At 38.9% G+C, this 22,936-nt stretch overlaps 1 protein-coding gene across 1 annotated transcript in view; it reads left to right on the top strand.

Annotated features, from left to right (window-relative positions):
* The window catches only part of CTSH (cathepsin H), a 368,554-nt gene that overhangs the window by 342,722 nt on the left and 2,896 nt on the right, over positions 1 to 22,936 (top strand). The window contains exon 11 of the mRNA XM_044077716.1: positions 10,152 to 10,277. Within this exon, the coding sequence (XP_043933651.1) occupies positions 10,152 to 10,277 (126 nt within the window). The remainder of the gene's footprint in view (positions 1 to 10,151; positions 10,278 to 22,936) is intronic.

A 22,936-nucleotide genomic window follows, 5' to 3' on the forward strand; every position in this document is an offset into this window, starting at 1 on the left:
CTCCTTTTACTTCATTACCCTGCACTTTTATCATACTCTTGATATGTGCATAATCTGAAATAGGTATTGGATGCATACCTCTCAACTCTTTGGGCAAGACGTCTGGACAAAGCTTAAATTAATGGGGGGAAAAGGCCCAAAAATTGGGACAAATTTTAAATATTGCACTTATAAACTTAGAAAGTTGCTAGAATAACAGGATTTGTGTTAGCATGCATTTCTTTAAGATATAAAGTCTGAAACTCATATGTATGGCATTATTTAATGATTCATTCCTCATAGATTTCCCAGAAAACCACACATTTTATCATGAACAGATCAAAATAAGAGGCAAAAAATCAGGATACTCTGTGAAAATCTGGACAGTTGAGATATGACTGGATGTGTGTTGAAGCCTTCAATTAAATGTACATATTTCTGTGAAATTTAATTTCTGTCTAGTCTAGCCCAATTATTGTACCTTGGGTAATAATATGAAAATTCTCTGAATTCTTACTACTGAATTTGTGTCTTCCATTCCAAATATTTCATAAATTTCTTCAGAAATCTACTCTTTGGTTATATTTGCCCTACTAGGTCCCCAGATACATTCTCATTGTTGCAAATCAAATTCCAGTCCCTACCTGTTAATAATATTCCCTACTGAATGTTGATTATGTCTCCCAATTTTTTAAGTTACAAAAAGGAGTTTTAGGTAGAATATAAATACATGTCAGTGAACGTTTGGAATTCTGTTGTTCAAAATATGAAGTTGTACAGTAAGGACCAGTGAAATATTTTAGAACATTTAAAAAATTACAGTTTCAATGCAATGAAACACTTTTATTTACAGGTGATATCATCAGTTTATATACATGTTCTACAAGACAAAAGTATTGTGCTGGTCAGGTTTTATTTAGAAAAACAGTAAATTTTAATTACTAATGGCATCGACACGTGTGTATTTTCCTACACATCCAACTTTTTATTTTTAACAATTATCACCAGTTAACAGGAGTAGCTATGGGGCCATTATAGTCCCCTCATTTGCTAACAATATTTTGGGTTGGTGGGAAATCAGTCTTTTTTATATAAACTGACTTTATATAAAAATCTCAGTTTTTATGAAAGATTTGTTAACAATTTAAATTTTATCTGGAAAAGGTAATGAAACTGAATTTGGTGAATTAATTTTAAGTTTAAATTCTATGTCAGATTTTTTTTTTTTTAATTTAACATGGGGAACAATGATGTCATGATTAATTTTCTTAACATTACTTTATCTACGAAAGTCACAAATAAAAGGTTTAGGTCAGGTGTTTTTCAGAAACCTGCCTTTGTAAATAGTTGTATTCATTATACCAATGGACACCCTTGTAACATGAAAAACGTAGTCAAAGAACAGGTCATCAGCCTTCCTAGGTTAACAACTAATGGAAGCGACTTTGCAACTGGATGTACTCAGTTAAAAAGCATGTTTTTGGAAAGGAGTTTTCCTGACACTCTTATTGACAAAGGTATAGCTTACATTAAGGTTTCTAGATCATCTAGATATGTACCAATTCATTTCAATGATAAACCAGTTTGTGATAACACTGCTCCTATTCAAATACATAAGTGCATTTTCTGTGAACATAGTTGAAAGTAATGGCATAAAAAAATGTGATAAATGACAATTGGAAGATATCACAAGGCAATGAAGATCTCTGCACTGTAGTGGGAAATGAATCTTGTTTTGTGTTTAAGAAAAATCACAATATTAAAAGTTTATCGAAATTCAAAACTGAAAATTAGGTAGAAAGTAATAAGCAAAAAGGTATTTTCAAGTGTGGTATGTACAAATGGTGCAGATATATTTACAAAAGTGTAAATGTAAATATTAGTAGTTTGAACAGAGTGCATGGGGTGAGAGTACACAATACATGCAATTCAGTAGGTTTAATTTTGCTTTGCAGTGTGTTCTACCTGTGAAAGCTTTTACATTTGTAAAACCAAGAGAAAATTATTTTGATGCATTTATGAACATCTTTAAGATGAAAAGAATGCTTTGTTTAATAATCCAAGATCTGTTGCAATTTAAAAAATCCTGTTTTTGTAATTGATCATGTTGAATTAAATATCACAGGAGGAGATTATGATAATTTATTAAAAAGAAAAGAACTACATTGGCAGATGCTTTGATAATTTATTAAAAAGAAAAGATCTGCATTGGCAGATGCTACTTAATTCTAATACAGCACCCAGTTTGAATGAATCAGAACCATGCCAATTAAGGTAAATTATTATTAACTTTAGGAAATCATTTTTAAAATGTTATTCTTATTCAATGTTTTAAATGTGGTATATTTGTTAACTAAAATGAGATCTAATTAATGGCTTTAATATTGATTTTAATTGAAAGATGTTTTGAGTCACCTAACTTCTTGTTTTAAACATAAAAGGAAGTGTGTAGCATCACTTGTGTTCTGAAGAAGTCTTGTAATTGTGAACCGTAAGCACTAAACTTTATTAATAACTGCCTGTCCATTAACACTGGTGATATTTGGTTTATTAGTTTGCTTTTTTTGCTGGTTGTTAGCCTAAGAAGTCATCTTTGTACTTCTAAAAATGTAAGTGTAAACTGTCTACAAGCTAATATTTATCTCACAGAAGTCAATGGAAGGATGTACTACGAGTACTGAATAGTTTTGCATATGCGAAGAATATAATCATAAAGTACTGGAAAAATGAGGTAATGTGAACCATGGCTACTGAAATATTGTCAGCTTTAGCAAACCACATGGCAGACGAAAGCAACTGACAGGAATAAAATATAAGGTGTACGTCATTAAACTAATGTTACAAGAGTATCATGAGAGAGAATTCTGGCCAAAATTCAAAAAGTAATAAACTGGATGGTTTTATAGATAAAGCATTCCAAAGTTGATGAGATACTGAATGACCATTACCTTTCCTCTTTTGGCTTTGCAGCAATAGAATAATGTATTAAAGAAGCAACTACTAGCTTGGGGAAGAAGTTGGAAATGCTAGAAGACAAGCTAACTGATCAAAAGGACAGAGCTCAGAGAAAAATATCCATATGATTGGAATCCTGGAGAGGAAATGCATTTTCTTAATAATAGATTAGTAAAATTTGTATTGCTCTGTAGTACTGAGCAAAGATGGTTTATTTCCATATAGGAATGGAATTTAGGTTTTAATTGCTGCACGTCATACATTCTCCTAATTAACTGATTAATTTGGAATAATTGCACAAAACTGTGGTACACTCCGCACTGGTTCATCACTGTGCAAGATTTTCCAGTTTGTTTCTCCACTGGGGTGGCTTCTATGTGGAGTCTGCATAGCCCCTCTGTACCTGTGTGAGTTTCCACTGAGAGCTTCAATTTCCACCCTCATCTGAAAAGTGTGCTATAGCATCCTTGGATTGACTGGCACCCCATCAAGGATTAATTTCATTCCCTTTCCCTCACTGAATGTCAGGATAGGCTCAGCTACCCATGATACCTGAGACTGAATTAAGCATGTAATTAATGAATGACTGAAAGAATGAGCAATTATAACTAACATATCCATTTAAAATACAGCATACAAAAGCAGTTCTGAATTTTTAAGGAGCATTTAAATGAATGTTTGTGGTTGGTATGTAACAGTTTTCTGATTTGCTTGGATATTTCTCTATCTGTAGGAGTTTAACTTGCATGAAGATTAAAAGGAGTGCTAAGCCTGTGACTTCTTAGACAAGTACATATAGGATTTTATCACTATTACAATTACATTTGAGTAAGTGCAATTATGTTTATACATCTGTTGAAGGTTAGCTGTGTCTTTGTAAGTATAAAAATAAATATGTAGAAATGGAATTAGTCAAGTGTCATAATAAGCAGCCAATTATTTATACATCTTTTTTCTATCTTCCATTAGGCTTTGTTACCCGAATGCATAACTGTCTTTATCTCTCTAATGACCTAACTCAGAAATAATTGACATGGGTTTTTGGTTCTGGTCATGTTTGATAATGTTGATCCGTTTTAATTGCCTTATGTTCTATATACTCTCTGTAATCACTGCATTTGTACAACTTAGTTTTCCATAATATGCTACAAATATGTTGTTGACATTTGCTATTTTATTTCATTGTGATGTATCTTTTTATACAATAAGCCTCTGTACAAAGGAGTATTATATGAAAGTTACCTCTGGCCAGTCCATTTATTCAGTTACCTGATAAAATGACTGCATATGCATACAGAAGTGCAAGATAATCTTAAAATAAAGAGAGAGAATGTTGAATAAGTGAAGATGACTGTATCTGATAAAATATTTTATGAGTGAAGATAAAGGGGAAACATCACACATACCTGATTGTATTTCACGGAGATGTGGAATACTGCCAGCACCTGAATATCCTAATTGCATTGTGTTCAGCATGCTTTTCTGGAAAAACACGTTAGAAGTGTGATACCAGGACTAATAGTCTCCGAAAATTGTTTCTAAATGTGATTTTCTACATCATTTTGTAAAACTACTTTTTGGGCAGTACTTTTGTTATTCATGATTTAGTGCCATAACATGTATGTAAAAAAACATCTGCTGTCAAAATGTTTCTAACAGAAAATTTTTGAGTCTAAACTGAAGCAGGCTCTGAGCAAATATGGAACTTAATATTTTTCTGCTCTGTTTACAACATCATCAGAGTTCACAGTGTGTGTGCAACAGTTTTATGCTGCAAGTTCTGCTAACATTTTTTACATCCTAGAACATGTCATGTTTCCTTTGCATGATCCCCTTTTGAGATGGGTTCGCCACCAACTCGAAAGCATTTACACCGTCACATCATCACATACATATAGGAGCTGTCATTTTCTTCCAAACTGTCCTTCCCTCTCTAATATCCTGTGCTAACTATGCCCTCTTTGTATGTAATCAATCACTCATGCCTTCAAAATTGAGGCAGAAGCCGTATTTCTGCATACTCTAATTCATTAAGTGAACTTATAAGAGGCTTGTGGTGGTGCTGTGACACAAACTACTGCAAAATAAAAGGAAATGCAGATTTAATTCTGACATTCTCTTTATTTTTTCATAGATCCCTTCCATGGAGCTCTGTTACAAATGCAAGAGACCTTTTATCAGTGTTTTACCAGCCCTTCTGAAAGCTGTAGAATAACAGACCCCTACTCTGGTGAACTAGATACAACGATTATCAATGTCTCTATACTCAGCTTCAATGAAGCATTTTATGACTCATTCAGAAATGCATCTGCCAATTTCGCTCAAGTGCATTACTATACACTTGCTATGAATCTAGAGTATGCCACATTAATGGTTTTAAATTCCTTGGTAATTTCAGAAAAATCTTTGAGACTTCAGATTTTAATTATACAGCATATAAATTAGGGTTGCCACCTTTTCAAATGCCCAAAGTGGGAGGTTTTTATAGAAGTGAGAGATTTTGCAAGAAAAAACAAACCCACGGCCCTTGCAAAGGACAGAACTTCACTTTTTTTTTGCCAAAAGAAAAGGTTATTCTTGTAATATTCGAGTTGCTTATGCTATTTTATATGACATTTAAGTGTTTGAGATACAAAATAACTGTTTTATGCAATTAGCATAGGAGTTTAGGGTTGCCACCTTTTCAAATGCCCAAAGTAGGGCATTTTTGGTACAAACATCAGATTTTGCAGGGCAAAACATACCCATGGCCAGTACAAAGGACAGAACTTCACTTTTTTTCCTAAATAAAAGCTTATTCTTGTAGCATTTTAGTTGCTTATTCTGTTTCTTATCACATTTAGGTGTTTCACATAGAGAATAACTGTTTTATGCAACTATTACACAAAATATAGGAAATATTTTTGTTCTAAAATCTCAGGACATTTGCCATTTTTTTGCAGGACACAACTGCCCAAAGTGGGACTGTCCCTCGCAGAGTGGGGCAGGTGGTAATCCTATAGGAGTTTAGTTATCATCAGGAGAAGGAAGAGGTTAGGTTATAGAGCAGGTACATAGCCAGGAAGAGTTGAGATGATTTTTCAGTATTTGTTTGAAGGTGGTGGTGCTGCCCGAGTTTTGGATGAAGCAAGTTCCATAGTTTGGCGATGGTAAAGGAGTAGAGCAGTTGACCAGCTGGTAAGGTGGGCTTTTCTACTTTTAGAAGTAGATGATTTTCAGATTTTAGTTGCCTGCTGGGTTGGTATTTGGCAAGTAGAGTTGAGAAAGCAGGACAGTCTGTGGGTCTATAGATTATTTTGTGTGCTGTAGTTAGCTGGGTGAATGAGAGATGGTGGGGGAGCTCCAACCAGCCTAATTGTTTCAGTGCGTTACAGTGGTGGGATGAGAATTTGGCCTTGGTGGCAAATGTGGCTATTCTGTTGTAACACATATCAAATTTGGATTTTGCAGAATTTTGGATATTAGTGAGGAAAGGGGCACCATAAAAGAGAGAGGGTAATAAAAATGTAGTTGCAAGGGTTTGTCTGGAAGAGAGGCTAAGAAAGTGTTGGTGCCTGTACAGCATACCGAGCTTTTGGTGTGCTTTTTGATGTTATTTTTTATGTGTAGGTCAAAGTTTAGGTATTCATCTATAATAACGCCTAGTAATTTAGTGTGTGGGGCAACTTCTATAGTGGTATTGTCTTGGGCTTGTATACTGAAGAATTTGTTTATCTAGGGGAGTGGTTTTCTTAGGGGTAAAAGTTACTAGTTTTGTTTTTCTTTTTTTGGATTTAGGGCAAGATTATTGTTAAGCATCCAAGATTCAGTAGAGGTGGGGACATTCTGGTTGATCTGCTGGAGTTCAGAGCTGGAATTTGCAGTGCATATTATTGTAGAGCCATCAGCATACTGGATTACTGAGCAATGTGGGAGAGTGGTGTGAAAGTTGTTAATAAAGATGCTAAATAAGACAGGTCCAAGTATGGTACCCCTGTGGAAGTATTGAGGAAGGGAGAGTAAGACTGTTGCCATTTGGTGGATTGCTGCTTACTGGAGAGATAGCTATTGAACCATTGTAGGGTAGGTGGGGAAATGTGGAGGGTAGATAGTTTAGAGAGGAGGATAGTGTGGGAAATGGTATTGAAAGCTTTGGAGAGGTTGAGGAAAAGAGAAGTGATTATTTTACCAGAATCCCATGCCCGGTTAACTTTATGAAGGAAGGACAGGAGGGCTGTAGTGATGCTGTGCCCTGGTCTGAAACCATGCTGAGTGGGTGACAGAATTTGATTTTCTAGCAGGTGGTTGAAGAGTTGGGCATGGATGCATTTTTCCAGTATTTTAGAGAGGGGTGAGAGAATAGCTATGGGTCGAAAGTTTGTGGTGTCTGTGCTGGTGCCACCTTTGTGTAAAGGGAGAATGAATGCTTTTTTCCAGATGTCTGGGACAAGGAACTCTTTAATTGATCTGTCAATGAGTATTCTGATGGGATAAGCTATAGAGTTTGCAGCTAGCTGCAAGAAGTGTGGGGGTAGATTGTCAGGGGCTAGAGTACAGGGTTTAAGCTTAAGTAAAAGTTTTTTATTGTGGCAATGGGTATGGAGAGACTTTTAGGTTAGAGTTGTATGTAGGATTGTTTTCTGGGATGGTTTGGTCATTAGCTGTCTTGGTGGTCGTATTAACCAAGTTAGGTTAGCTATGGTGTCAATGAAGTAGGAATTGAAGAGGGTGACAAGTTCGGTAGAGGTTTTGTGTGGGTCAGGGGATGGGTTGCTTGGAGAACCTGGATGTAATAGATGGTTGATGGAGGACCAGAATTCTTTGGGATTATATTTTTGTTGGCTTTGTAGGTGGAGGCAATATGCTTTTTTATCATTGGTTATTAGACGTTTTGCCTGGTTACAGAGTTGTTTGTATTGTATTGGATTTGTAGGGTCTTTGTTTTTCTGCCATTATTTCCAGATTTTATCCCTGGTAGACATGACTCCTTTGGTGGATTTTGAGAGCCAGCTTGAACGGTTATGTTTTATTCGTTTTTGGTGGATGGGTGCTTAACTATTTAGGATGTCAAGGAATGTTCAGTTAAAGAACTCAACAGCCTCGTTAAGTGGCAGGGATTTGAGGGGTTCCCAATTTAGTTTAGCTAAGGTTTCATTAAATATGGATGGTTGGAACTTAGTCAAATTTCTGGTTAATTTGTATTGGTGCTGCCCTGGGGTTGGGGTGATTTTGTGTAGGATATATGCTGGGTGGTTGTTGCTAATGGTATTAGATAGTATGCCTGCAGTCATGATATTGTTAGGATGGGACACTAATATCCAGTCTGTTGCAGAGCCCCAAATGCTATTTTTGTGGGGTCTGGTAATGTCTTCAATTAGTTGGGAGAAGTTGTAAAGGTTTATGTTTTTTGAGGGATTGTTGTGGGCAATGTCTAGCCAATCAATGTTTACATCACCTAAGTTGATGGTTTCATTATCTATGTTTTGTGAAGTCCAGGCAAGTATGTTTTCTAATATTGGTATGTTGTTTCCTGGAGGAATATACAGAGCAATTATGCAAATGTTTTTATGGTTGTTAAGTTTTAATATAGAGATTAGTACTATGGCTGGGGAGCAGTTGCGTGTTGGTTTTGAGTAGGGAATTAATGTATATTTGCTAGGGAAGAGTATTGCTACTCCTCCTCCTCTCTTATTCAGCCGATCGGCTCTCAAGCATGAGTAGGCTGGGGGAAGAAACTCAGTGTCTTTTACATATGATTTCAACCAGGGTTTTGGCAACTGCTATAATATCAGAGTTGTTTTGTGAAATCCATGACTGGAGTTCAGGTATCTTGTTTCTAAGGCTTTGGATATTTATGGTTGACAGCAAAAGAGATTTACTAAGTATGCTAGGGCTGGGGAGAGTTGGACCTGGGTTGGGATGTACAGCACCACACTGGAATATAATGCTTTGCCAAATTATGAGAGCTATACTTATTTTTTTCTTGAAAATGGTATAGTTGCTGCTGGTGGTGTAATAATGGGGGTGTCTGTGGAGAGGTAGAATTTTTACTTTGGATAGTACAGAGGTATTAATTGTGAATAAGCTAGGGTGGATGTTAGAGTAACTTAGTAAATGTGGGTTATGTGTGGTGGTTGTACAGGTGGATGTAGGAGGCACATTGGTTATCTGGAAGGTTGTGATTATTATTAGGAGAGAGAGTGTAAGTGAGAGAAGTGAGAGCATAGAAAAAGTAGTGAGGGACATAATGGTGGTTGAATGTAGTGTGATAACACTATATGGCCCTATTTAAAATAGATGTGGAGGCAGATTAGTTAAGAGGTAAGGTATGACTATAGGAAATAACTAAAGAGGTTATAGGATAGGTGGAAGTGAGGTATGGGAGGGGTAAGGTTAGGTATAAGGATGATGTTGTGGGGGGGAGGGTGGGGATGGGGCCAGGGAGGGGAGCAGAGTGAGCGTAGCGAACAGAGCGGATCCAGCCCCCACAGGGAGAAGGGCTGAAAAACTATCAGTGTAAGGTGAGGAATACGCTTAAAAATATCAGTATCTAACAAAAGAGTGATCTGAGTAGCAGTGGAATACTTTAAATAATTATCACTGCAAGCACACAAAGAGTTGTTTGGCAGTTATGGAGAGAGTTGTGATTAGTATAGAAACTATAATGAAAGTAAAAGCAAAACTTTACCAAATTAAACAATGCATGGTTGGGACTGGAACACTGTGTGAGTGTAAGGCAGATTCAAGGTATTATGACCCAATCTAGTGGCAGCTGGCTGGATCCCTTCACTGTTGTTGTGCATACACCTTTAAGCCTCAACACTTTACAAAAACTAAATTGTAATTCACCTATTACAATAGAAAAGCTGGAGGGAGTCAGGTTCTTGCTTCCCAGAGGTTTTACTTAATTAAGATAACCAGCTTCAGTGGAGAAGGTAGATATTGTTTTATGCAGTAAATCCCAGGTGGGGGGGGGGGGTCACACAGGAAAGAAACCTGTACAGAAGGTACAGAGCAATTCACAATGACAGGACTTAAAACAACAAGAATCAAAAGAAAAAAGTATAATATAACTAACATAAGCAATACTTCAGCCTCATGAAATTGTACTTCTGCACAAAGAAATAAACACATTCTGTCAAATACAGTGAGTAAAGGATAATGCTTATGCATTGTTTGATGTTTTGCTTTATTCATATATTGTTTTAAGATTAACAACAACATTTTTGTTCATGCAGTACAACCTGTGGTAGCACTCCAGATGATGTCAATCATGCAGTCTTGGCAGTGGGGTATGATATACAGAATGGAACTCCATATTGGATCGTTAAAAACTCTTGGGGCCCATCATGGGGAATAAATGGGTAAGAGCATTTTTAAATCAATTGTAAGCCTCTGCATTTCTGATTTTCTGTACTGCAAATGCAAGAAAGAAAAGCAATGTTTTCTACTTAAAATGACTGAGTCCAGTAAATTCCTGGATGCAGAACCCAAGAAGCTTAATGAATCTTGACTCCTACCAGGTTCATATGCTAGTAATAATGTCCAACAGCATGGATGTTACTGGGAGAATAACTGACTGCCAAGAGGTGTCATGAGAACTGACACCACAGGGGGGAGAGCCTTTCAGCCTCTAGAAGGTCTGTTATTTCCCCTATAATGCCCACACTGGAAGGCATTATTGTGCTTACAGAATGGGCTATTATATAGTTTTGCATTTTATTATTACTATATTTGTGATATTTCAAAGTTGCTGCAGTATATGTAATTATTAAAGGAAGTATTTTACATTTAATGTACACACACACACACACACACACACACACACACACACACACACACACACACACACACACAAACACACACACACGCATTCTTTACTTTTTATTTTATATATTTTTTCTTTTTGAAACTTTGAACGTTTTGAATGAAGAACAACCTATACCATGGAATGGGGAATTTACTGTTTTCCTCACTGCAGTGCGATCTTGGAGTTGGTTCATAGGTTCATAGGTTTATACTAGGCTATCTACCCTAAGGCATTTATAAGCCTAGCCCAAATTTTTGTGGCTTACGCCACCCCTTATATGAAAAAATACTGTGCCCATTAGTTTGTTGTGCCTCTGTCCAGCAGTGACACAGAGATGATTCCCGGGGTAAACCTACGATCTCCCATCCACAGGTCTAGATTTCTCTTGAACAGAGTCAGCGAGGTGCTCTGCCTCACATGGACCGGGATTTTATTCCACAGCATAGGGAGTCTCTGAGTGATAAATCTATCCCTCCAGCATGTCCTATTTATATCCGTGCTAAGGTTTAAGTCGCTTGCTCTAGTGGTTTTGGTGGATTTGGATTTTTGAGGTGGAGCATGTCCATTAATTCCGGGTTGGACATGGCCTTGTATGTCAGGCACATGTCACCTCTGAGCAGACAGTATGCGACTGAATAGAGCTGGAGTTTCTTCAATCTGGCAGCATATGACAGATTTTGGAGTCCCTTTATCCTTTTGGTGAGGAACTTTTGGGGTCTCTCCAATTGCTGCAGATGTCGGGTGAGATACATCCCGAATGGGGCATTGTACTCGATCATTGGTCTGATAAGTGAAGAGTACAGGGAACAATGACCTCACTAGATCTGGATGTGAATCCCTTCATGATCAGGTGGGCAATGTAGAAGGTCTTTCTAACCACTTTAGCAACGTGAGTGTCAAAAGAAAGGCCACTGTCAACCTGGGTCCCCAGGTCCCTGATAACCTCTTCTGTGCTTAGTGGATTGCCACCTATATGGTAGCTTGGGGTTACCTTGTTTTTCCCGAAGGGTATGACTATACATTTTTGGCGTTTAACTTCAGGCCATGGCTCTGGCACCAGCTATCTGTTTCCGTGAGTCCCTTCTGAAGGATATCCGTGTCCGATGCACTTTCCACTATGGCGCCCAGTTTGCAGTCGTCTGCAAACTTTGTCAGCCAAAGTCCTCCCATGTTGGCCTGTACTTCTGAGAAGTAGATGCCAAACAATAGGGGGCCAAGGACCGAGCCCTGTGGGACACCACTTGTGACCGGCTTGGAGTCTGACACAGCGCCAGCAACTCTAACCCTGTGGGTTCTGTCCTTAAGCCAGTTTGCAACCCATCTTGTGACATATGGGTTTACATTTAAGCTGGTAAGTTTTTCTACAATACCCGAGTGGGGTATTGTGTCGAAAGCCTTTGCAAGGTCAAGGTAGGCTGTATGGACTGCCTTTCCCTCATCAATGGCCTTGGTGACTGTTTCGAAGCAGTCGACCAAGTTCAAAAGGCATGATCTTTCCTTGACAAAGCCAAACTGGGTCGGGTCAATGTCTGCAAGTCCCCTATATCTTTGTTTATGAGCTCCATTATGATCCTCTCCATAGCTTTGCAGACTAGACTTGTTAAGCTTATGGGGCGGTAATTACCAGGGTCCGTAGAGGCGCCGCCTTTGTGGAGTGGGACCACAGTTGCCGTCGCCACTCCTTGGGCACGTATCCTGTGGTAAGGCTGAGATTAAACAGCTGCCTTATGTGCGGGTTTAATTCCTCATTTAGCTCGTGTAGCACACAGCCGGGGACACCATCCGGTCCCATTGATGCTGTGTTTTAGCTTTAGAGAGAGCAGCTTTCACCTGCGCATTTGAGATGTCCGGGAGGCTACACTCGGCTGGGATAGTTATCTCTCCTTTAGGGGAGAGGGGTGAAGTTTGCACTGAACCTGTCTGCCAGTATGTTGGCAATGTCTGTGGGTTCAGTGATTTTTGTATCATTTTGGACTAATTCTGAGCATATCTGGGAGTTTCCACCCAGGTTCCTAACATAGCTGAAAAAGGCCTTATGATTGTCCTTTGAATCCATGGCAATTTTTCTCTCAAAATTGGCCTTAGTTGATTTTATGAGTGCTCGTATTTTTTACTAATAATGATCAGGGTGACTTCCCTTTTATGGATTTTGTTCTATCATGTAATAGCTTTCTCCTCTTATTGTAAAGTTTGTTAATGGCTGGGGTCCACCAGACTGGACGTTTGCCCTTTGTGGAAAGAGTCTTGGTTTTATTTGGGATTGCCTGATCCATGCAGTCCTGGAGGTGTTCATAGAAGGCATTTGTAAGGGCTTCCAGCTTGGGTTGTGGTTTCCTCTGGCTCAGGGGCCTTGAAGGATACCACACCAGTCTTGAGTAGTGTGAAGTTTGCTTTAGAGAAGTTCTTCACTATGGTCTTTTTTGTTTGGGGTGGGGGCGGGATGTGGATTTCCAGTGAGATTAGTTTATGATCAGATCTCACCAATGAGGGATATACTTCCGGTGTGGAGCATTTGGTCCCCATGTTTGTGACAATGAGATCTAGTATATTTTCTCCTCTCGTGGGAACAGTGACTAGCTGTTCCATGGCATTTGAATTTATGAACTCAAAGAACCGTTGGGCTAGAAAGTTAGGGCTTGAGTAATGTTCCCAGTCTATATTCGGGTAGTTGAAGTCACCCAATATGATGGTGTTTGGAGATACATTTATACCCTCCAGTGTCTTCAGGAAGGCTGTGTGGGGTTCCTGAGTTTGAGAGGGTGGCCTGTAGCATGCTACAATTTGTAGAGCAGTTTTGCCTATGGTTAGTTGCACCTGGATGGTTTCCGAAGCTTCGTGCATTGCCACCAACCTGGAGGTGTGGGTATCCTTTATGAATATGGATAAACCCCCTCCTTTTGTGGTGTGGTCCGGGTTTTGGGGCCGGAACGCATGATATGAGGTAAAACCGCCTTGAACCAGGTTTCAGTTACAGCACAGACATCGATGTTCTCCATACTGAGAAGGGCCTCGAGTGCGTGCATTTTGAGATTTAGACTTCTGGCATTGAGCAGCATTACCCTCAGTTTCTTCCCATTTTTGTTTTCTAGGGTGGTAGGTTTAGAATTTGAGCCTTGCCTAAAAAAGGCACTATGGGGGTGGCAAGAGCCTTAGCCAATATCCGGAATCCCAGGGGTGACAGGTGCAAGCCGTCCCTTGCGAAACAGCGTGGCTTGTCAAGCATGTCATCCCAGGCAGACAGACACTGGATCCCCTTTGAATGACACCAGACATTAAGCCAATTGTTAAAGCTGATCATCTTGTCTCTATATTGTGGCATCATTCTTGGTGAAGGAAGGATACTGCTCAGGGTTAGGGTCATACCTGCCTGGGCTACATAATCAGAGAGCTCCTCTATGTCTCTTTTCATGTAGTCCAGGGAGGTACGTCTCAGGTCGTTCACACCAGCATGGACAATGACTGTGTCATATTTGTACTTGCCGTGGAGTGACCCGAGTGCTTGTGTTATGTGGCGGATTCTAGTGCCCGATAGGCAGCTTACTGTGAACCTCTCCTTGTTCAGCCTGGTGAGTGGGACGTCAGTGTGTCTGACTATGGAGTCACCTATGACAAGTATGTTTGGTGTTGTATTTGGCCTTAAGGGCTGTGACTGCTTTGCACACTGCTTTTGTGGTTTATGTGTTGCTTGTGGGGTGTCTTGAGGTAGCAGTTGTTTGGGTGTCTGTTTTGGAGGCCTCTGCTGTTTAGGTAAATTTTTACTCAGAGCCTCCGAGTATGTCTTTGTGTGTTTATGTGTTTGATTCAGTGGAGTGGTAGCATTATGTGAGGCTGGTTTTGTGGTGTGTGTAGTTGCCTTCTCCTCCTGTCTGGTCTTGCCAGTCCTGAGTTGAGAGAGCTCAGCCTCCAGTTTGGCTAAATAGCTGCATCTCTCGCAAGTATTTGTGTTATGTGGGAGGAGGAGAGGGTTGTCTGTGTACATGAGGCAGTTATAACATTGCCTCAAGATTCCCAGATTCACCAGCTGGACCGGAGAGGAGATTGACAACTGACCTTTGGACATGCTAGAATAATATTGGGAAATCCTTAATTGAAAACAAGGGCCAGTGGGGAGTGAGGGTGTAGTGCTTTTAATTTTTAGTGCTGACTTATATAATTGCTTTAGTGAGCAAGTGCCAGGTAACTTGAGTGCAATGTGTTAGAAGTAACTAAATGCAAAAACGACAAACATTAACTTTCTTTCAAGTGAAACAAGGAAATAAGTACAGTAAGCAATGCAGATATCACTAGTGATCCACAGAAGCGCTGAGAAGTTGCGTATTAGGTGGAATTAGCTTCCAGGGAAATAACAAGCAAACAAACAACAAGCATATAAACAAAGCTAGATTCAGCAGGCCTGGATCTAGTCTATGCTAGAGCAAACAAGGTGTACCAATTTCAGTAAGATACAGTTCAAATATTGAGGCACTATAAACCTTTAACCAGAAATTCCCAGCTCAGAAGGGCAGAGTCCAGCCTCTTCTCCCACAAGAGTGCAGACCACAAACCTTCTTAATGTAAAATAACTGGCCTGAAGCCCAAGTGCCTAAACCAGAACTAATACACTTGGACACTGGGCTCTCAATCAGCAGTTCCCAACTTAGAAGGATGAAAGCTACCTGTCCTGCCACTACAGTGCTTGCCACAAACCTTCCTAATGTAAAACAACTGGTCTGAAGCCCAAGTGCTTAATCCAAAAGACTTGAATGATAGCTACACTTTAATCAAGTTACAACCAAGCAGTAATAAATACCATTGAATACTTTAGAGAATGTCTGGATTAGTGCTCAAGTTACACAAACAAAGCTAGATCCAGCAGGCCCGAATCCAGTCTATGCCACAGCAAACAAGGCGCACCAACTTCAGTAAGAAACAGTTCAGATATGCATGCACTATAAGCCTTTAACCAGAAATTCCCAGCTCAGAAGGGCAGAGTCCAGCCTCTCCTCCCACAAGAGTGCAGACCACGAACCCTCTTAATGTAAAATAACTGGCTTGAAAGCCCAAGTGCTTAAACCAGAATTAATACACTTTTAGAATAACAGACACTGAGCCCTCAATCAGCAGTTCTCAACCTAGAAGGATGTAAGCTACCTGTTCTGCCACAACAGTGCAGACCACAAACCCTCTCAGTGCAAAACAACTAACTGGTCCGAAGCCCAAGTGTTTAAACCAAAAGGCTTAGAATGAGTTACACCAAGCAGTAATAAATACAAATGAGTATTTTAAGATGATGCAAAAGTAAAAAGAAGTAGGTAGAAACACAAGTACAGTAAAAGCAGATGAAATTTTTTTTTTTTCTGAACAAGTGCTGAGATCAAAGAAACAGATTTGAGTGCTGAAACTAGAAAACTGGCTAGTTATAAGAAAAAAACAAGCTAGAAGGCTTCCCTCAAACACAGAAGGGCTTGGGGGCTCAGAAGCCTACAAATAGTCTATACCACTTAACAAGAAAGGCAGGAAATAAGCTTAATTTTTTTTTTTTTTCTATTTCCCAGATGCTCTCTTTGTACACAGTAGGAGTGCCTGAAATCAGAATATGATCTCACTGCACTCAGTTGAGTGAGCAAATGAGATGGGCCCAGAGGCAGGCTGAGGGGCGGGCAGTTTCAATGCCACTAAGACTAACACCAAAACAAAAACATGGCGGGTGGGTGGGAATAACTGAGGAGCAGAATAACTTCAGTTAAAAATTCCTTCAACACTCCTTCATACACAGTTTAAATCAAATTAAATACTGTATTTTTTTAAAAAAAAAAGTGCAGATAAAGGTACTTAAATTCTCTTATACGTCCAGTTGAATATAACCAAGTTCTAGCTGGCCAAGCTGAGGTTTTAAAGCAGGAATTATTTCACATGCACCAGTTTAAATATGCAAGGACAGGAATTATTTAGCAGGGGTGGGGGAGTGCAGGGGGCTTGCTTTCCTGCAAAAACATTATTTTTTTCTATTACAATTTTGAAGTTTCAAAACTTTGATCTTATGGACTTGACGATTTGCAGTTTAAAGTTTTGAAACTTCGAGCTTGTGAAGTAGAGCCATATATATGCATACATATATATGTGTGTACTTTTTATTTTATATATTTTTCTTCTAGTTTTATGATTGTTAAACAGCAAAGTATTGTTTAGCAAGAGGAAAAAATGGAAGCTGTTTTTTTTAATGGTCCAGCATCACGATAGCTTGATATGCTGCTGTGAAGCAGTAGACTTATTTTTCAGCAGGCATTACCTGTATGTTAGCACCCTGCTGGTGGACGTTCATTCTGCAATCAAGATTGCAGTGTGCAGATAACCCATGCTCTTAGGAAGCATAGCAATATAGCTTTAGTAGTTTTTGCCCATACACACTCCTGCAGTTTGGTTCTACATTGGGAATAAAAAGTTTAAAACTAGAATACAGGAATATACCAGGTGATAAGAAATCCTACTCCAGAAACACTAGTACTGATGGTAACTCAAAGCTACAGTTTTGGAACAAATTTGGAATTCTGAAAGTGGTGGTATGTTGCTGTCTAAATAGAACACATATATTGGAATATGGCACTTTATTGCCTTTAGGATTAAATGATCAATGTGAATGGAGGATTTTTATTGAACATAATTAATGTTTTACTTACCTGAATGAAATGACTGGATTTTTCTTTTGTCCATTTATGTTTTAAGTAGGTGTTTTTATGTTACTAGTTTTACCCTCCAAAAAGGTTGTACCTAGGTGCTAAGAGTGTAAGAGTATATGATGGTGATGTAACAAAGTGCTCTATCAACCTGTTCAAAGCATGGCATATGTCCCTCAGCAGTTAACTAATGATGGACAGACCCTGAAAATAGTTTAAGTGTTTCTTTTACCTTTGTAGCAAGTTATTCACAATAAACATCAACAGTAAAAATCATCACACGATCTGGTTATTAATGCTTTCTCCAGAAACCATTTCAGTATTAGTGTCTAGGTTTATAGAAAACTTATCATCTCTACATTTCAGTTATAAATGTGAAGCATGTGGTAACTAACTGCTATCATTATTTTAAAGAGTACCCATGGATGCCTTTGTAAACTTATTTATGTCACTGGGGAAGATCCCTGTGCTAACTAGTTTCTTGATAAAGCAGTGATCCTTGAACAGTAATACTGATCTCTATCCATTGAAAGTTAGACATTACAATACATAACTAAAGAAACAGCTAGAGCTATAGTCAGTTTAATGGTTTTGTGAATGTTACAGTGGTATGCCCACATGGATACATGCACAGATTACATTAAAGCATATAAAAACACATGTTAATTCATTTATTTCAACTTCTAGTGTATATTTAAAAAAAAGATACCAAAGAAGAGAATGAAGCAATAAGAGGAAATAAGCTTGTAGAGGTTTATGTCATATTCGGTTGTTTTCTGTGTGGTATAACAAGACACGATCAGATTTGTTATCATTCTGTAAATCCTTTCTAGCTCGGACCCTATGAATTAACAACTGCCATCCCAATATTTCAAATTTATTTCAGTAGTTCCCTTGGAAGTGCCTTAGCTCACAGCATTGTACAAAAGCCAACTTTTCAACAGAGTTAGGTCCTTTACTGAGTAAGTCTACAGACAATAATAGAAATGACCCAGCCGTTCTTCACTGCATTCAACTTATTTTTTTATATAGATACTTTACTGCAAACACATTCTCACCTATTTTAATCAGTGTTGCCACTTTAACCACTCAGGGAGTGCTGGGGGTGTTTGTTTGATTTGTTTAGGATTTTTGCTATTGACTGGGAACTGCATGCGTTGAAGAACCAACTGAATGTTTTTGCACAACTGCTTGCTAGTTTTTGATGTAGTCTGGTTAAATTACAGGACAAAAGTGCTTAAACTTGCACTGAAAAATAAACATTGTTTTTATTTCCTAGTGGTCAGTTTCCAGTGTGCATATACTTTGTATTTTGTTTTTTCTGACATGCATTTGGAGTGTTATTTCTTGGTTACAATATTAAAATTCCGGTACTTACATATTATCGCAACCAGATTCCGAAAAGGACAGGCAGCCATTTATAAGCTGTACCACAATTAAACCAGACTATGAGTAATGTCTCTTTCAAATGATGGGTGCTCAATTCAATGTGGGCAAAATAGATAGACTGCTGAGTACATAAACGTTACTTCCTAACACTTGCCATGATAGTGCAAACACAACTGCTAGCCTACCTATCCTATCTTTAAAGTCAATGTTATGAGAACATTACATGGAATACTGCTGAATGCCCTGGACCTTGTGCTTGGCTTTTCTACACAGTAACCTCCCTCAGTGTGCAAATAAATCATATGGCACACCATGGACGGAACATGCAGTTGTGCTGCTTGGTTTTGTTTGTCTGAATCTACTAGCAGACATAAAGGCGAGCTGAACTATGCCCTGTGCACTCCAATCCCTGTAAATGACAAGCCAGCATCGAGAAGTACAATCCTTTCAGCAAAACTCCTAAACTACTAAGCTGAATACACACACACACACACACACATGCACACACACACACACACACACAAATCTAAGGCCAAGAACTCACACGTGTAACAGTCACAGACATTAGGTCTTTTCTACAAACCCTTGACCAGGAAACCTAAATCTCTCCCAGTAATCACAGTAAAGCAGCAGCCTACAGTTCCATTGCAAAGCAAGACGCAGACACAAAGTGGGAGAGGACAGTACTCAGGAAGAGGGATTTTGCCATTATTCCTCTTCCTAAATCTCATAACCCAAGTGACAAAACAGGACTTAAGACTTTACACACAACCCTTCTTACTTAAAGATAAACTTGTTTCACGCTCACATTACAAATAATTCCAGATTACAAATATTTCTTCTGTTCTAAGCCCCATAATGACATTAAAATTACCATTGATATAGCTTGTGAGGCAGGCAGCAGTCCCATAATGCCTAGAATGTTTGGTTTTTCAGCCAGAAATAATATTCTGACTGGCTGATGGTACATTTACTTCTAATCTACAAATATGTCAATAGGTTTAAAAAAATAGAAAATCTGAACCTAATTACAGCCCTTCTGTGACATTACTTCACCCTTCTCTTCTTACTTTACCAGGGTCTAGCATCATGAAATCTTTAGTTTGTATTTATAATCCCTCCCTCATCATAGGTATGTTCCTTCCCCAAGTAGTTTCACGAACACATCCAGTTGGTTCTTCATTACCTACTTAAGGCTACTTCACCAAAATATGTCCTGGGTTACATGTGTATTTCTAACCTGAAACCTTTAACCACATTACTTGAAAAGACCGTCTCTGAGCGGCTGTCATCAGTTGACATGTATGGTCTGTTACCTCAGAAGAGGACTACTGCACTTTCACACAGATTATGCTAACACTGAAGTCCTTTATTACTGGGTGTCATTTCTGATTTAAGTCAGATGCTTGAATTGGTTAGTCATGATAACCTCCTTTTCTTGCTCCCCAGGACTTTGCTAATGGTTCCTCAATCTTTGGCCAGTTGGCCCATTTGTTCCAGGAGAATGGAAGCTGAGTATTCCTGGGCTTGGTGAGAGCCCAGCAGCCCATATGGTCTTGCCTGAGAACCACCGTCAGCCATCTGTTCCACAGTGAGAGTCATGTAAGGAGAGGACCATCTTGCTGGTCCTCCTGGGGTACAGCCTACCATATCATCTTAGGAGCACCCCTCCTTCCCTGATGCCTCTTCCCACCCCCCAATTGTTACTTTTGATGGACAGGAATGTCCAGCATGCTAGTTTCCCCTCGTCTACGTGGTGAGGATGTATTACAGTAGTGTGAGCTTGTGGACAAGAATGTCCAGCATGCTAGTTTCCCTCATCTACATGGTGAGGATGTATTACAGTAGTGTGAGCTTGTGGACAAGAATGTCCAGCATGCTAGTTTTCCCTCATCTACATGGTGAGGTTGTATTACAGTAGTGTGAGCTTGTGGACAAGAATGTCCAGCTTGCTAGTTTCCCCTCATCTACATGGTGAGGATGCATTACAGTAGTGTGAGCTTGTGGACAAGAATGTCCAGCATGCTAGTTTCCCCTCATCTACATGGTGAGGATGTATTACAGTAGTGTGAGCTTGTGGACAAGAATGTCCAGCATGCTAGTTTCCCCTCATCTACATGGTGAGGATGTATTACAGTAGTGTGAGCTTGGTGAGCTCAGAGCTCCACTGGGTGAACAGCTACTGCTCCTGGTAGGGAGTCTCCTGTGTGATGAGCCAGAGCCTCATCCTCCCCTAGGAAGGGCAAGCTGGCAATGGCTCCTCATTCCCATCCTCACCAACCAGTTCCTACTGAAACCTGAGCTACTAGTCAAACTCAGGTGTGGGGACATGGATGGATGAGCCTTGGTAAAGGTCCAATTTGACAGTTCAGCAGTTATCTAAAGGAAATAACTTTTAGTGTTCTTATGGCTATAAATATTGCAGATGAGCATGTTTAAGGCAGGAGTTCTCCCATGATTTGATATTAGGACTTCATTATTTTCATGATCAGTGATTTGGTTTTGGCCTTCAAACCTGAAAACATCTTTATATGCAGATGACCAGATTCTCCCGAAAGAAGCCAATCCAGTACTGAGCTACAAAGGAACTTCAAATAAAAGAGTATAATAAACTGTGGAAATTATTCTTGGACAATAACCAAGATTTGAATATTAAAAAAATAACAACAATGATATTCAGCATTATCAAAAGATTGGGAGATATTACTGATCTAAACATTTATGATCCTTTGAGCAACCCAACTGAAATGGTTAAGTAGCACAGATATCTGAGGGCAGAATCTCACAAGACTATATCATTTTCAGTTTCACATTGTAAAGGAGCTTATACTGGATTACAGATTCATCAGTCTGCTCACATTCAGAATGACAAAGGCCACAGGAATTAATCTACTAATGCAGAAGTTACAGAGACTAATGCCTGTCATCACCTGTAATTCCACATACACGATACTGGTATTATTTGCATAGTGTCATTACATTTATAGTCACAGCTCCATGAACGTGTAGCTTAATAAACTGAAACCACTAAATGTATCTCACTGGCTCTGAGAAGGGAGTTCTATGGATCTGCCCCCTTGCAGGACCAATGATGGCACTCGTTTACTGGCTATGAGACCAATAGGTTCACTAAGTTTTCATTTTTTTTCTCCCAATGAGTTACAGGTTTGATGGCCTGTGACTCATTGTAGTCATGGTTAACAATTTGTACATTTATCTCTCTGAACCTCATAACCACCTTCCTTAGTAAGGGGATTGACATAATGGTTAAGGTATTCACTTCACAGAGACAAAGTAGATGATTTGCTTCTCACTTATGAGGGGAACTGGCTAGGCTTAAAATGGCCCACATGGGCAGCTAATTTAGGATCAATCCAAAAATACCTCATTTAGGGGTGTTAGACTGAAGATTTACAGGTCTCCTGGTTCAATCCAGGATTTCAGCATAGAAACTTAAGTTGGGGGTTGGCATAGAGAATAGGTTATTTCTTTCTCAAACACAAGACACAGGATTTGGTTCTCACCTTTGAAAGGGAAAATGGTCAACAAGGACAACTAGCCTAGTATTTACCTATGAACTTAAGCAAGGAATCTGCCTGTTACTGCTCATGCCACCTCTGATATTTGCTTTCATAACCCTTAAGCCACTTTATTTAGAATACTGTTCTCCACTACCATACATGGTAGAAAGTATATTATACCATTATCCTACAAAATTCCAGGATTAGGGGTTCCCTGATTTTAAAAAGGCTGACCTTGGACACAGTTGTAGGTGAGAAAAATTTCATGAAAACTGCTCTAGCTATTTGGCATCAATTGCCACAGTAGATTAGAAAACTGCAAGCTTTTTAACTCAGTCAAAGATAAAACACAGGAGCAGTTATCCACTGTTTACAAATGTCTTTGTTTTCTATGTATACATATATATATATATATATATATATATATATATATATATATATATATATATACATACACACACACACACACACACACACACACACACACACACACTGGATATAAAAGGTTACTCACCCCTGTTAAAATGCCAGGTTTTTGTGATAGAAAAAAATGAGACCACAATAAATCATTTCAAAACTTTTCCCACCTTTAATGTGACCTATAACCTGTACAATTCAATTGAAAAACAAACAAATCTGATAGGGGGAAA

The sequence above is a fragment of the Protopterus annectens genome, chromosome 7.part0, assembly GCF_019279795.1.
Source record: "Protopterus annectens isolate FY-2018-M chromosome 7.part0, PAN1.0, whole genome shotgun sequence".
In the NCBI taxonomy this organism is placed as follows: domain Eukaryota; kingdom Metazoa; phylum Chordata; order Ceratodontiformes; family Protopteridae; genus Protopterus; species Protopterus annectens.